The sequence below is a fragment of the Rhinatrema bivittatum genome, unplaced genomic scaffold (genome assembly GCF_901001135.1).
Source record: "Rhinatrema bivittatum unplaced genomic scaffold, aRhiBiv1.1, whole genome shotgun sequence".
In the NCBI taxonomy this organism is placed as follows: Eukaryota; Metazoa; Chordata; class Amphibia; order Gymnophiona; family Rhinatrematidae; genus Rhinatrema; species Rhinatrema bivittatum.
This window is the reverse complement of record NW_021821319.1, coordinates 33469-50418: the sequence shown is the minus strand read 5'-3', so window position 1 is coordinate 50418 and position 16950 is coordinate 33469. Positions and strand designations below refer to the sequence as shown.

General features: G+C 43.0%; 1 protein-coding gene across 1 annotated transcript in view; it reads left to right on the top strand.

Moving 5' to 3' along the window:
• Positions 1-16950, top strand: part of LOC115082592 (DDB1- and CUL4-associated factor 10-like) — a gene marked incomplete at its 5' end in the record, with an annotated part of 80422 nt that overhangs the window by 32572 nt on the left and 30900 nt on the right. The window contains 3 exon segments of the mRNA XM_029586809.1: positions 319-516; positions 917-1119; positions 16681-16794. Of these exon segments, the coding sequence (XP_029442669.1) occupies positions 319-516; positions 917-1119; positions 16681-16794 (515 nt within the window).

The window sequence follows — 16950 nt, the reverse complement described above, 5'->3', positions numbered from 1 at the left end:
ACTGTGAAGACCGGCCTAAGAATTTTATTATTCACATTTTTTATTTGTCTGTATATTTAAACTACAATTTTGATAGCTTTAAACTGATAATAGTTGAAAACTAATCGTTTTCAACCTGCCAGTTCCATTTTAAAGGTTTATTTTAATTACAGCTGTTATCAGTACAAACATAGCTGTATTTAGAGAATCTCCAGCAACTAAACATACATTTTTTAAAAACTCCCTCCATCTTGTATCAAATACGTATCTTCTACTTTGAACTGTATTTTTCCTAATTAATTCTTGTATAATGAAATTTTACTTTAACTGTGTTTGCAGGTTTCTTGACAATAGACTATTTGCAACTTGCTCTGATGACACTACAATTGCGCTTTGGGATCTGAGAAAGCTGAACACAAAAGTGTGTACATTGCATGGTCACACCAGCTGGGTGAAGAATATCGAATATGATACAAACACAAGGCTACTGGTGACATCTGGATTTGATGGAAATGTGATCATTTGGGACACCAACCGGTATGTGAAATTCCAGCTCTTGGCTGACTTACGTTTTTGCTCAGCCATTGACTTTTGTAAAAAGGACAGGGAATACTTTTTGGGTCAAGATGTATAAAGTTCTCCTACAAGACACTACATAAAAGATAAATTCACAGGCTCAGGAAATAGTGCCAGGCAAAAATAATCATATTGTTCCAGAGTTGGAGGTCCCTAGTTATAAGTTCTCCGGTGTTGCAGAAAAATTAAATCAAGATAACAATGTCCAACAGATAAATGCATTTATGTATAAACTAGGACTGTATCATCAGTCAGAATCTTTAACTTTCCTTTGTTTTGACTGATCTGGCACCTTCATACAAGGCACCTGATACCAGATCACTGAAAACTTTTAATGTTGGTCCTATTGTCTTTTGAACAGGTGTACTGAAGATGGGTGTCCACACAAAAAATTCTTTCATACACGCTTTCTAATGCGGATGAGGTTAACACCGGACTGCTCAAAAATGCTGATATCAACCTCCTCAGGGTACCTCTTGATCCTGCATGATCTTGATTTAACTAAGTCCTTAGAGGTTGGCAGCTACCCAATTTTAAGAGCAAGAAGAACTGCATCTAGTTCAGGTACTTTTCACCCTCTGAAATAAACTGTGAAAGAAGTGACTTTTTATTAAATGAAAAGCACTAGGAGAGTGTTCATAATAGTGCAATAACTGGCAAATGTATTCTAAATACTTCCGTTCTAGGTTCAGAATATTAAAAAGGCAAATGGGGCAAGAGTGGTCTTCATACTGCTTCTGGGTTTTTTCCCCCCAAAATCAAAATTTTGTGTATGAATCATCAGTTTTTCCAGCTATTAATTAAACATTTAGCCCAAAGTTTTAAAGAAAATACCTTCTGAAAGGCTATGATCTTCTGTGAATTCTAACAGAGTTGTCTAATAGTGCAATTAAATTGCATGTTTTTTAGCACTTTATATTGAATGTCATTTTCTAATTAATCTGACCTGAATTGAATCATTTTGTTTAATAATGTTGTCAAAGACCGTATGAATGCATTAATATATCTGTATCTCTTGCTTGTATTCTTTTGAGTTCAAATGGGCAGCAGACCTGCACCATAGTAAAACATAACTAAAAAGCAGCCACTTGAGAGAGATGTACTTTTGCAGCTGTTATCTTCCACAACATACAAAATCAATCCATTTTGTTTTAAAAGGATCAGTTTTAACGTTATCCTTGTGTAAATTGTTACAAAAAAATGTATAAAATATTCTGAAAAAAATTGGTGCAGCTGAATAGAATCTTTCCTCTTCCAGCATTGCCTCTGTAGTTCATTATGAGCAAAGGATCCATCCTGAGGCCCCACACAGTATGCTGACATGTATTTCCAAGGCTTAACTTCTTCTCAAGGCATGATGAGAGGAGAGAGACAAAAACACATAGATCTGTTGTTCTAAAAGTATATATTGAGTATAAATGGTAGAAAGTACATTATTCTGTAGCAGGAGAGACTTCTCCCTGAATAAGCACTATCTTGGGTCTCAGTATGTTTTCTTGGTAACAAACTAGGAGAAAACTTTGGACTAGGCTTTTCTGAAAAGCTAGTTTCTTCCTTTGAGGAGAGAAGGCAAGAAGGCAATCAAAAAAGATTCTTTCGCCTTTAAACAAAATACTAACTCTGTTAGCAAAAGTTATCCTGTTATTTCCCTGTATTGGAGGGTCAGTATTATGCAGCTTGAAGATGGAGTTTGCAGCTAAATTGTAATGTAGGAGTCAGTACTAGAGGTGAAGGTTAAGGTAATCTGCGTTTATTGGTTAATGGAGAATTACCAGAAATAATGACAGACTTGTAAACATGTTTGATTTATTGACTGATTCATCTGGTTTGTTATAAACTTTGGGTAATTAGATCAGATTTACACAACCAAGAGAGATTCAGGTTGAATTTGGTGATGTGTGACTGAGCAAATCATGATTTTATACAACTTAAAAAATAAATAAATAAATATATATATATATATATATATATATATATATATATATATATATATATATATATATATATATATATATACACACACACACACACACACACAAATGTCAAATACCAACAAATGAACACTAATGAAACAATATTATAGAACATCCAATAACATTTTTTTATTTATACTAAAGAATTATTCTTTTTTTTTTTAAACTGGTTACTGACCAGTATACATGAAGAAACTGTTCCAGTGCAATAAAGACAGAAGTAATCACACAAATATTTCTACAACAAAATGTTTCAAAGTTTTCATAAATGTCATTTTGAGCTCTGAATTAAAACCCCTAATTCAAGAATATTGGATTTACTTTGATCTTCTGCTAAGCTTAGCCACTTAGTGGTTTGTGTTCTTGTCAGATTTAATGTTTAAAAAAAAAGGTTGCAGTAGCGAAAGTGATGGCTATTCATACACACAGAGGAAAGAAATCTCAATATGCAGTCCTATAATCATGAAAAAAGGGTCAGGTGTAACATGTACATTTCCCAGAAATGTTGAAGGAAAAAAAGGGGAAAAAACTGGGATGGGATGAGATATTGGGACATATTCAGTTTGCAGGCGAGCAGATAGCTAGAAGTGCCAAGAGCAAGTAAGAGAATATCTTGCCCCCGGCTGGGGTTTTAAACAACCAGGGGCAGGAGGTAATGGTGTCTGGTGCACTAAGAGATTGTGGATGGGTAGTGAGAGGGACAGGAGGAAGCCTTACGAATAAATTTAAAAAACAAGGGAAGGAGGAAGCCAACCCGCACTTTTTTTTTTTTAACAATTTGGAAGGGTTTTTGGTGGTTGGAGGATGCTCAGCCAGGAAGGGTCAGTTATGAAATATTGAGAGATGGCGTGGCGTGGTTGGAGGATGCTCAGCCAGAAAGGGTCAGTTATGAAATATTGAGAGATGGCGTGGAGTGGTTATCAGGTCGCAGGCTCTGTGCACTTTTTTTTTTTTTAAATACAGTGCCACTTCACCAGCTGTATACTTTTCAATATAGCCAGTTAAGTCTTTAGTTATCTGGCATATAAGGTTGGATAACTTAACTGGGTACAATCAAAAATCAGCTAAATTAGCCAGGTAACTTAAGCCTGCCTCAAAATGTTTGTTTTTGTTGTTTTGTTTTTTTTTTAATCTGGATAGATTTTATTTTGATAATGACTTATCTAGCTAAAATCCTAAATGTCCATCAAGGACGTTGAGAGGTTGATCTTGCAACTCCTTGATCTATATGACGATGTGTCTTGAGTTCTGTAGCTTCAAGAAAGGATTTCACTAGGAAATCCTATGGATTTAAATAGAAGTTTATCCTGCAGTGTAAGCAGAAGGCCTTGGATCCTTTCTCCTGCTCCTCACAAAAACTGCTTTAGTATCTTCTATATTTTTGTGAGTCTGGTCTCAAGACCAAATCAAGAGTTCACCTTAATGCAATTTGAACTTATTACCTGTATGTAGAAGGTAAATCCATTTCTATACAACCTTTGGTTGTCCAGTTTGTGCGGAGCCTGTTTCATTTGAAGTTTCCCATCAGGTCTCCAGCTGAATTTTGGGAAATAAGCATGGTTTTGTCCCAGTTGATGTAAGTCCCTTTGAGCCACTGCACTCCTGTGACCCCAAGTATCTGACCTAAAAGGTCATATATTTCATGGCGGTCATGTCAGCATGCCACCAAACTTGTCCTCCTTTTATACATGATTTTTTTTTTTCATGATAGGGTGATTCTGTACACCCATGTTAAGTTTTTGTTTAAAGTGGTGTCTCACTTCCATCTTAACGAGTCAGTTAGTTATTCTTCCAACATTTCTTCCTGGGCCACATGTCCACGAAGGTGAACAAGCACTATACAGTTTGGACTGCAAGAGAACCTTGATCTTCTGCTTACAGTGGATTGAAGCCCATAGAAAGTTCAGCTTTTTGTTTCTTTTGACACCAACGAACTGGGGGTTTCTTAGCATTTAGACGGGTGGATCCAGAACAAGTGGGTTATGCACCTCTAGCAGCAGATAGAGAAGGAGCAAAGCTGACATTAAAGTATATGTACCCCTGCAGTGACCCCAGTCCACCAATATTCTCCATCTCCAGTAGATGGTCGTGCATCTCCCTACTGGGGATTGTTTAAAGATTTCAGAAGGAGAAAATGAAGAAAAATTAATTTACCCCGCTTTCCTGTGGTGATACCATATAGTCCATAAGAACATAAGAAAATGCCATACTGGGTCAGACCAAGGGTCCATCAAGCCCAGCATCCTGTTTCCAACAGTGGCCAATCCAAGCCATAAGAACCTGGCAAGTACCCAAAAACTATGTCTATTCCATGTTACCATTGCTAATGGCAGTGGCTATTCTCTAAATGAACTTAATAGCAGGTAATGGACTTCTCCTCCAAGAACTTAACCAATCCTTTTTTAAACACAGCTACACTAACTGCACTAACCACATCCTCTGGCAACAAATTCCAGAGTTTAATTGTGCGTTGAGTAAAAAAGAACCTTCTCCGATTAGTTTTAAATGTGCCCCATGCTAACTTCATGGAGTGCCCCCTAGTCTTTCTATTATCCGAAAGAGTAAATAACCGATTCACATCTACCCGTTCTAAACCTCTCATAATTTTAAACATCTCTATCATATCCCCCCTCAGCCATCTCTTCTCCAAGCTCTTCCAAGATCTCCCAAGCTCTCCCTCCCTCATTTGAGAATTCCTGAAGTGATATATGTTAGAATTTCTCTCAGATGAGTGCCTTAGTCCGGTAGCTGGTTGTCAGCCAGCATGGATTTAGCTGTTAAAGACAGCTGAAAGGCAAGCGGGTACAGGAAGCTGAGCGCAGCAGTGACGGTCTATGCCCTTTCCCCCGCAGTCGGAGACAGACTCTGTACTCAGCTGGGATGGGCTGAGCTCAGGTAAAGCAAAAAAAAAAAAAGAGAGAGAATAGAGAAGGAGGGTTGTTTGTAGGCATTCCTTCAGTCTCAGTGCTCTGTATGCTGATCCGACATTTGTTCTTGCCTCCAAGGGAGTTTAAGGGAATGGGCAGCCTGGCGGGTTGAGCAGCTTTTTTTGGGCTAGGCCCCACTCTTAGGCTTATCATGCCACTTGATAGGCCGTGGCAGCGTTTTTATGCATTTTCCTGCGCATTAGGCTGCCCTTTTCAGGATCGTCTGTTCATGCGAATGCATCTGGCTGTACGCCCAGTTTTTGGACGCTTAGTCTGATGCCTGCTTGGGCGTCCAGTTGGTAGGGCCATCTAATTGAGGTGTGCACTTATCTATGTGCACAATCTGAGCGGCATTGAGAGGGCGCTCATCGAGGCACAGGGCTGAGCGCCTACATTTTGAATGTCATTTTTTTGCAGCATAAATACATCTGGTTGCACATCTTTCAGACGCCTGTTAACTGTACTGACAGACTGATGGCACCAATAGCTAAGAAACCTAGGTGCCCTACCCTCTGTGCTGCTAGTCATATTTGGGCATCTCAGCCTGGTGTTCCCTCTAACTTCAGCCAGGATTGCTTGGAAGCTCAGGGAGAATTGCCTTTGGCTTATTTTACTAAACTCAGCCTGATGCGGGCCTGTGTAAAGACGTGTCAGAAGGGGGTGTCTGACTTTGGAACTCTCTTAAATGGTTTGTCAGCGGGGGAAGGTTGTTCAGAGGGCACAGGACAGGTGCCTCCTTGTTTTGGCATGGATCCTTTTGCCCTTTTCTTGGGTGGAATTATTTCAAGGATTGCAGTCCTTTCTTCAGGTGCAGTCCTCTGCCCCAACCAATCTTCCCAGGTCAGTGTTACAGGTGATGACCTCCTGCACACCTGGTGCTGCGTTTAAGCGTCAAATTAGACCTAGATCGACGACTGGCCTTCCTGATAGGGACACGGATGGCACAGATGATGAAGCCAATCCTTGCTCCCTGGAGGATGGGGAAACTCCTCCAGGATTGAACCATATAGGGCTCTGTTGTGGTTCTTTCATAGAGATGAGTTACCGGCTCTGATTTCCCAGATACTTAAGATGCTGGGAGTCCCTGGGGCTGAATCCACGTCTGAGCCAAAGATCCCATTTTGATTTCTTTGCACAGAGCTTTTTGCTTTTTTCCCTGTTATGGAGGCCATTCAAGAATTGATTGATCTTGAGTGGGGCGTTTCGGAAGCTAATTTCAAAGGGGGACGAGTCTTGGAAGGACTGTGCCCCCCTGGATCTATCTGTGAGAGAGCAGTTACATTTTCTGGAAGTGGATGCACTTGTGTGTGCTGTCACCGAGCAAATGACTATCCTTGTAGAGGGAGGAGCGGCCTTGAAGGATGTACATGAAAAGAAGGATTGAGGCCATCCTTAAGCAAGCATTTGAAGCAGTGGCAATGACTTTGCAGATAGCTTCTTATTGTTCCCTGGTAATTTGTTCCTGTTTACTTTACTTTTTTCTCAGGAGGTTGATGAATCTGGTATGAATTCCAGGGCAGTGATGGAGCCATCAGCTGCCTTTTTGGCAGATGTGGGCTGTGATTTGGTCCATACCTCAGCCAGAGGCGTGACTTCGTAATAGTGGCCAGGCATCTGTTATGGCTGAGAAATTGGTCGGCCATTGCAACCTCCAAGTCTAACCTTACAAAGTTGCCCTTTAAAGGCTCGCTCTTGTTTGGGAGCAAGTCGAAGAAAATGGCCAGTAAGTGGGATGAGTTCCTGGTTCCTCGATTACTGGAAGATAAGAAGCAGATGCCGCGCTCCTTTAGCATGAGAGGTCGTGCTAGGGGATCCAAGCAGTTTTGACCCTACAGAGGAGCAGCCTTTCAGAGGACTCGACCTTTCGGTAGGTTTCAGTCCTTTGGTCCAAGACAGCCCAGACGGGGGCACAGGCTCGGGTATTGGAACCCCCCCCCCCCCCGAGCCTTCCAATGAAGGTGTGCTGACCACCCTCAGGAACAGGAGATAGAGGGTCACCTCAGTCTGAGGGCAGTGGTTCCAATGCCCACGTCTCAAGAAATACGTGCTTCCATTTATTTCATTTTGCCCAAGAAGGAGGGCTCTTTTCGTCTCATCCTGGATCTCAAAGGGGTCAACTGTCATTTGGGAGTGACTTATTTTCACATGGAAACCTTGCACTCAGTGATAATGGCCATGCAGTTGGGGGAGTTTCTGATGTCCTTGGATCTGTCCAAGGCATACTTGCATATTCCCACCCAGCTAGATCAGTGGTCCCCAACCCTGTCCTGGGGGCCCACCAGCCAGTTGGGTTTTCTGAATATCCACAATGAATATGCATGAGAGAAAATTTGCATGTTATGAAGGCAGTGCATGCAAATTTTCTCTCATGCATATTCATTGTGGATATCCTGAAAACCCGACTGGCTGGTGGACCCCCAGGACAGGGTTGGGGACAACTGGGCTAGATCAACATTTTCTGCGATTCATGATTTTGGGGTGTCGTCATCATTTTTAAGCACTGTGTTTTGGTTTGGCCACTGCACCCAGAACATTTTCCAAGGTTGTAGTGGTGGTGACGGCAGAGTTGAGAGAGGATAGGAATCTGGTACACCCGTATTTGGATGACTGGCTGATTCTGGCCAAGACTCTGGAAGAGAGCCTCCTGGTGTCACCCAAGGTGGTGATCTTGTTGCAGGAGCTCGGCTGAGTGGAGAACCTGGCCAAGAGCAGCCTTTGGCCATCTCAGTTGCTAGAATATCTCGGTATTCAGTTCAATACAAAGCAGGGCAGGGTTTTCCTGCCAGAGGGTCGTATTCAGAAGTTGATGGCGCTGATGCATCTGATGAACACAGTATGCTCGACACTCTGGTCCTTTCTACTGGTGCTCAGATTGTCAGCGACCCTGGAAGTGGTGCCGTGGGCGAGGGTGCATATGCATCCTCTTCAGTACTCCCTGCTGTCTAATTGGAGCCCACAGTCTTAGGACAATTCAATTCAGCTTCACTTGCCAATGGAGGCCTGCACTCACCTGCAGGGGTGGTTAAAAGCAGATTATCTGAGAAATGGGGTTTCCCTAAGTGCACCCGCCTGGCTGGTACTCACAATAGATGCAAATCTCCAGGGTTGGGGGGCTCACTTTCAGGAGCTTACAGCGCAGGGGCGCTGGAGTCCAGAAGAGTCTCTCTGGAATATCAATTGGCTGGAAGCCCATGCGGTCCAGTTGGCATTTTTGCAGTTCGGCGACCAATTGCAGGGTCAAGCGGTCCAAATACTGTCAGACAATGCAACGACAGTGGCTTACATCAATCAGCAAGGAGGAACCAAGAGCCAGAAAATATCCGCAGTAAATAGCACAGTTTATGGAATGGGCAGAAGTGCATCTTCAGGAGATCTCCGCCTCGCACATTGCAGGAAAAGACAATGTAAGAGCAGACTTTCTCAGCACCAGAGTTTGGATCCAGGAGAATGGGAATTGTCTAATAAGGCTTTTCAGCTGATAGTGGATCGCTGGAACCTTCTATTTCTGGATCTACTAGCAACTTCTCACACTGCAAAGGTCCTCGTTTTTTCAGTCGCGTGAGAGATCCCAAGTCTTTGGGAATTGATGTTCTCGTTCAGGAGTGGCTGGAGGGCAAACTGTATGCCTCCTCCATGTGGCCCTTGTTGAGCAGAGTGATCCAGAAGTTTAAGGGTCACAGGAGGATGATGCTTCTGGTGGCAGCAGATTGACCCAGGAGACCATGGTATACAGATCTGCAAAGGCTCCTGGTAGACTCCTCTGGCTTCCAGCACACAGGGATCTGCTGCAGCTTGGACCAGTTCTTCACAAAAATCCAACTCGATTTTATCTTATGGTATGGCCCTTAAGAGGGCTCACTTGCTGAAGCATGGATGCTCTACTGCGGTGATTGCCATCTTGCTGCGAGTGAGAAAGCTTTCCACTTCCTTAGCCCATGTGCATATTTGGCGAGTGTTTGAGGCTTGGTTTGAAGTTCGAAGGGTTCTTCATCATTTGGTTAAGATCCCACTCATTTTGGAATTTTTGCAGGATGGATTGAATAAAGGGTTTGCCCTTAATTCCTTGAAGGTACAGGTAGCAGCTCTTGCTTGTTTCAGGGGTCAGGTAAATGATGGACCTTTGTTGGCTCATCCAGATGTGGCCCATTTCTTGAAAGGAGTGAAACATCTTCATCCTCTCTTACAGTTACCTGTGCCCTTTGGTTTTGGATTTTTTAGCAGGCCCTACCTTTCGACAGATACGTAACCTTTCCTTGCAGTTATTGACGTTGAAATGGTGTTTCTTGTGGCAATTTGTTCTGCTTGTAAAGTATCTGAGCTGCAGGCATTGTCTTGCCAGGAGCTGTTCCTAGTTGCATACCATTCTTTCCTTTTTGCACAAAGTAGTCTTGAATTTTCACTTGAATCAGTCCATTTCCCTGCCATCTCTGGATAGAGAGAGAGAGATGCAGAGGAATATCACCTGTTGAGAAGCTTGGGTGTCAAGAGACATTTCGTGAAGTATCTGGAGGTTTCTAAACCTTTCAGGAAGATGGATCGCCTGTTTGGCCTCCACAGTGGAAGTAAACAGGGTGAGTCAGCTTTGTGGGTTACAATAGCTCGCTGGATTAAGGAGGTGGTCACAGCCGCGTATGTGGATACTGAGCAGATTAGGGCTCATTCCACTAGGGGTCGGGCAGTGTAATGGGCGGAAGTTAGATTATCTCCCATCGACATTTGCTGAGCCTAGGACATGGACCTCCTTACACCTTTTCCAGATTTTATCGCCTAGATGTGCAGGCCTGGGAGGATGCAGCCTTTGCCCGTGCAGTTTTGACTGGACCGCGGGCAGACTCCCACCCTGTTCGGGAGTAGCTTTGGTACATCCTACTTGTCCTGGATCCTCCTGTCTAAATGCTAAGAAATGAGAAATTACTACTTACCTGATAATTTTCTTTTCTTTAGTATAGACAGGTGGATCCACCTTCCCACCCTTGGCTGCCGGCAGGCTGTGCTATTGTCCTCTTGAGTGGCTGCGTGTTTCCAGGGGTTACCGGTAAGTGTTAACACTAGTTTAAGGACTGGATTAATACATTCTTTGTCTGAGCTTAGTGTTGGCTGAGTGCTGGAATAGTTATGCGTTATTGGGTTTTGTTAGTCTGTCCACAGTTGACTTTTGCAGAGAATACTGGTGGGCTGATGTCACTGCAGGAATATATATACTGTGATGTCAGCTTTGCTCCATCTCCATGTGCTGGTAGAGGTGCATAACCCACTTGTTCTGGTTCTACCAGTGTATACAAAAGAAAAGGAAATTATCAGGTAAGTAGTATTTTCTCGTTGTCATTGCCTAACAGACTTTTTCTAATTAGTTAGCAGATTGTATTTCCTTCTGTTATGCCCAGGCAAGGCCTGAATGTCTTGGACTATGTCAGAGCTATGGCAGCATCAGAGGCCTCACCTACGATTGGTCCCCATGGAGGTGAACCGCAAAGCTGCGACGTGGAGTTTCCTCCACACATTCACAAATCATCATTGTTTGGACAGGAATAGCTGACTAGACAGTAGGTTTGGACAGTCTGTCTCCAATTTTTTGTGGTTTAGAACCCAACTCTATAACCTCCTAGGGCTCATTGTTTTTGTTCCAGGCTTGTTGCCAAAAAAATACCATTGTGCCCATTGTTCTCTTCTTTAATTTTTTTTATAATGTGAGTTATTCTGTACTTAGCGATTCCCATGTGTGAGAACTGCCATCCTGTTTGTCCTTGAAGAAAACAGATTTGCCTGTTTTGTTACAGGTGTTCTTTGAGGACAGCAGGATGTTAGTCCTCACACAACCTACCTGTCTCCCTTGGAGCTTGTTTTAGTGGTATATGCTAAGACACAAGACCGAAGGAACCCCAGCGTAAACATGAAATTTCCATCACAGACTCCGTTGGATGATGATAGCATGTGTAAAGGCTAACATCCTGTCCTCTGAGAACACCTTTTACAGAAAAGCAGTTTTGCTTTGCTGCCTTACCTGAATCACACCAACATAACTCAGGTTCTGCCAAGAGGATCTCTACAGCATAATTGTCTCTACAAAGTTAGACATCTTATAATTCATTTGCTAAGTAAATTCCCATCCCTGCAACAGAACTTTTCAGTGAATGAAAGGGAAGACACTCCATCTCTCTACAGTGAGCCCAGCATGACATCAACCGTACAAACTTTGGGGCCGATGTAATAAGACCCATGGCAAAACAGGTGCTAGATATGAGTGTGGGTTTTGATCACTGCGCGTGGCTGAAGCTGCCGCTTCTGCAGGATGTAAAAAATAAATTATTATTTTGTGCGCAGAAATCCGCACATGTATGGAAAAATGCATGTACTTAAACGCAGTAAGGGCCTATGTAATAAGCTGCCGCGTCCGTGCTCAAAACCCACGCCGATAATCTGTGCTTAAAAGTGAGCGAGCGAACGGGTCTCCCTATTAAGTGAAAGTGTGACCCTGGAAAGTATTTTTAATATTTCAATTAACTGTGCTGCAAACAACATGGCAAATATTTTCATGGATGCTAATTCACACTGGCATAGCAGCGAGATAGGTGCTCAGTTGGGTACCAATCTGGATGCTCGGGTGCTGACATAGGCACTCAGCCGAGAGTGAATATGGATGCTATGACGCCCAGAAAGGCACCTAGCTAATCTTGCCACTCAGGCACTGAGCTAGGCACTTACTTGGTCGCGAATCTATACAATCGGGCGCCCAGAAAAGCACCTAGCTAAGCTGGCCGCTCAGACACTGAGATAGGCGCACAGCTAGGTGGTTTTCAGGATGCTCGGTGCCGACTTAGGCCTCCTGAGTCGGCACTGACACTTAACTCATGCCCTGACCATGGTGGTAAAAAACCCTCACTAGCATTAGCGCAGCTCCCTGCATTGCCTATGATTAGCTAATCACCTCTTTTGATTGCCGTTAGCATGCATTCGCGCAGGAAAAACCACGGGTCTGTAAACGCGTTCGTACATGCTTTTTTCCCCACGCACAAAACCCTTATTACATCCCTGGAAATGCGCACAAACCTGCAGCAGCTTCAACGCACCTTATTACATCTTCCTCTTTGTGAGAATGTCACTGGGTGCACTCAGTGCTTGTACATGTAGAGAAGGGCTGCAAGTTGGAGCCAGAGCTGCACCCTCACCTTCTACCCATAACGCTCCTTCCCTGAAAACCAATGGAAAGCTTGTGTGGGGTCTCGTGCCAGAACTAAATTCTTGCTACCAGGTAATAGTGTGAACTTTCTGTTTAGAACAATTTATAGGTTTAACATGTTAGCATGTGGTATTGTCAGGATGAACAAGATTTAAATATTTTATTTCAAGAAAATAAAGTTCCATTGACCCATAGACCTGTCAAATGCTTTGGCAATAAAAGGGTTAAGGCAGAGCGGGTTGTTCCAGACATTGTGCCAGTGTGACATTCCTTGGTAATTATAGCTGCACTTCACTTTTGAAAAGCTGTCCCATTGCACTTTTAAGTAGTCATTCTGTTAAATGAGACCTCCTGCTCAGGGATTCTGACAACATTTTTGATAGCCTCAGAGTGCAGCCGCACTGATATTGGTGATTGTTTTCAGTTTTATACCCATCCCTGACCACATTGCAATGTCCACACCCACCTTTTGCCTTCCAGTTCTCCCTGGTGCGCACACACACTTTTTGACCTCCTTTCAATGTTCTTAGTCACCTCCCTCCTGATGCATGCATGTACCTCCTTGATTTCCTCCTATCTTGGCTAGAAGGAGAAGAGCAGAGCTCTGTTGGCAGCCCTCTGTCATTGTCCTAAGCTTTGCTACAGTAGACATGGCAGACTATGCAGGATGGAGCTATATTGCTCTTTCATTGCCTGCTGGGGGGGGGGGGCGCTAAGAGCATGGTGAGATTAAATGCATTGGAGTGCATTCAGAAAGTATTCAGACCTCTTCACTTTTTCCATATTTTGTTACATTACGTTAACCTTATTCTAAAATTGATATGCATTTTTCCCTCAATCTATACACAGTATCCCATAATAAAGCAAAATTAGATTTGTAGAAATTTGTGCAGATTAATTAAAGAAGAAAACCCCCCCCCCAGAAATCATATTTACATATGTATTCAGACTCTTTACTCAGTACTTTGTTGAGGCACCTTTTACAACGATTACAGCATCAAGTGTTCTTGGGTATGATGTTACGAACTTGGCACACCTGGATTTGCGGATTTTCTCCCATTCTTCTCTACAGATCCTCAAAAGCTCTGTTAGGTTGGATCGGGAGCATCGATGCACAGCTATTTTCAGGTTTGCCCAGAGATGTTAGGGTTCTGGTTGGGCCACTCAAGGACATTCACAGACTTGTCCCGAAGCCACTCCCACTTTGTCTTGGCTGGGTGCTTAGAGTTGTGGTCTTGTTGGAAGATGAACATTACTCTAGTCTGAGGTTCAGAGTGCTCTGGAGCAGGTTTTCATCAAGGAGATCTCTGTACTTTGCTCTGTTCATTTTCCCTTGATCCTGACTAGTCTCCCAGTTCCTGCAGCTGAAAAACATCCTCACAGCATGGTGCTGCCACCACCATGCTTCACCATAAGGATGGTATTTGCTAGGTGAAGAGTGGTGCCTGCTTTCCTCCAGACATGACGGCATTCAGGCCAAAGAGTTCATCAGACCAGAGAATCTTGTTTTTCATGCTCTGAAAGTCATTTGAGCCTTTTGGCAAACTCAAAGCGGGCTGTCATGTCTCTCTTACTGAGGTGGCTTCTGTCTGGTCAGTCTATTATAAAGGCCTGATTGGTGGAGTGCTGCAGAAATGGTTATCCTTCTGGCAGGTTCTCCCATCTCCACAGCAGAACTCTGGAGCTCTGTCAGGGTAACTATCAAGTTCTTGGTCAACTTCCTGACCAAGGCCTTTCTACCGTGATTGCTCAGTTGGATGGGCACCTTGCTGTAGGAAGAGTCCTGGTGGTTCTGAATGTCTTCTATTTAAGAATGATAGAGGCCACTATGTTCTTGGGAACTTCAATGCTGCAGCAATTTGTTTGTACCCTCCCCCAGGTATGTGCCTCGAAACAGTCCTATTCTGGAGGTCTACAGACAATTCCTTCGACTTTATGGCTTTGATTTTGCTCTGACATTGAACTTTCAACTGTGGGATCTTATATTGATAAGTGTGTACCTTTCCAAATCATGTCCAGTCAATTGAATTTACCACAGGTGGACTCTAGTCAAGTTGGAAAAAACATCTTAAGGGTGATCAATGGAACCAGAATGCACCTGAACTCAATTTTGAGTATCAAAGCAAAAGGTCTGATTACTTATGTAAATGTGATATTTCAGGTTTTGTTTTAAATTAAATTTGCACAAATTTCTACAAAGCTGATTTTGCTTTGTCATTATGGGGTATTGTGTGTAGATTGAGGAGGGGGAAATGCATATTCATTTTAGAATAAGTCTGTAAGATAAAATGTGGAAAAAAGTGAAGGGGGTCTGAATACTTTCTGAATGCACTGTATGGTTAAGGAAAAGTGCATCCCCCCCCCCCCCCCCAAACTGGATACCGCTGCTGTTTTGCCACTCCTGCCATCAAGGGCCTTGCTACAGTCCAGCTCTCTGTCTGGCTGCTGCTGCTTCCACAGTTTCTTATAGAGAACAGTGCCAGAGAACTGAGAGCTTTCTTTTGAGAACATGGAAAAGGTTTGTCGTTGTCTTTGGATCGTTAAAGTTTTTCAAATATCAGACTTTCAGATACTTGAAAAACTTTAACGATCCAAAGACAACGACAAACCTTTTCCGTCAGAAAAAAATCAGCAGAACCAGAGGTCACGAGCTGAGGCTCCAAGGAGGAAGACTAAGAACCAATGTCAGGAAGTATTTCTTCACGGAGAAGAGTGGTGGATGCCTGGAATGCCCTTCCGGAGGAAGTGGTGAAGTCCAAAACTGCGAAGGACTTCAAAGGGGTGTGGGATAAACACTGTGGATCCATCAGGTCTAGAGGAAGCGTATAAAGAGGAGGCAGCAAAACACTGCACGGAACGGCAGTAGCCACAGAGGCATTCACGGAGCGGGTTGCCAGTGGTTGGTGTTCCACCTTCACGGAGCGGAAGGATGGAGGGCTGCCATCTCCAAATTAAAAAAAGAAAAAAAAACAGGGATGGGTTCATGGGCTATATAGGTATTACCAATTATTAGGCTTATTCAATTACCAATTATTAGGCATTTCAATATTAGATGATAGTTAATGTGACCTTCAAGGCATACTTCACTTTCAATGCATATCCAGCATAGCTCCCTGCTACAACGGCATGGGAGAAGAAAAACTAATACTTCACGCATATCCAGCATTGCTCTCTGCTTCAATGGCAGAGAGCTATGCTGCCGCTTACCCAACTAATCAAACTTAATATTTCACTTGGAAGCAGCTCCATCACTGCTCTCTACATTAATGGTGGGGGTGAAAGGGAAATAGAACTAAAAGGTTACTAAGAGCCAAGAGTAACAGATAAGTATGAGAAAAAAAGTGTGAAGCTTGCTGGGCAGACTGGATGGGCCGATTGGTCTTCTTCTGTCGTCATTTTCTATGTTTCTATGTAACACTGGCTTTGGAACTCAGACCAGTTGAGAGCAGAAAAAAATCGGGAAAAGTGGCAGTGACCAGGCAAAAAACTGGAGCAGAGGGCCCAGTGGCAGAGAGAAATGGCCCCAAGGAAAAGCTATAAGTGACTGCATTTGAAAAATCTTGCTTTTTTTTTTTTTTTTTTTGCCAGAGGGCCAAAAATTACACCAAAATGCTGTGCATCATGGCAGTTTGAAAACAGAAAACCAGTTACACTAGAGCTGACGTTTTAAAGATCTCTTTCTAGTCTATTTCTGGATGCTTGCAGCATCTTCTGCTGGCCTGGTAATTGAGCCCAGATCTTTCAGTATGGTAGGTAGTATGTTAACACTTGGCAGTGGACCAGTCCCTCACCCTTTATTTTTTAAGGCAAGAAGCAGCTGGTTTTGGAGTGGTGGTGAGAATCTGATTACAAAGGTGTGTACTATTTCCCTTTTTTTTTTTCTACTTTTGATTTGTTTAAACAACTTGCAGTTTCAAATTGAAGGCATGAATATTTAGTAAAATAGTTCCAAACCATAAACATGCTATTTTTGTCTGTAAGTAGTCTGTATCAGAAGTTGTTGTGTAACCATTGTTCGATATTTCTATTTATTTATGTATTTTTGCAGACATGACATCATCTCCCAGCTCGTCCAGTCCCAGGGCGTCCCGCTCTCCCTGCCATCACAGTGACTTTGGTCCATTGTTAGAGAAACACATGTCCCGCTCCTCCCAGAGAGAAGGTATGTCAGTAAAGGAGTACTGCAGCTTGGAAAATTTTATAAACTTTCTGTAAAAGCCTATTGTAATGCAACATATTTTTATCAGAGCAAGAGAAATCTGATCTTTCACTTAGTACCTTAAGAGGAGTGTAGTTTCAGAAATAGCTCAAGCTTTCA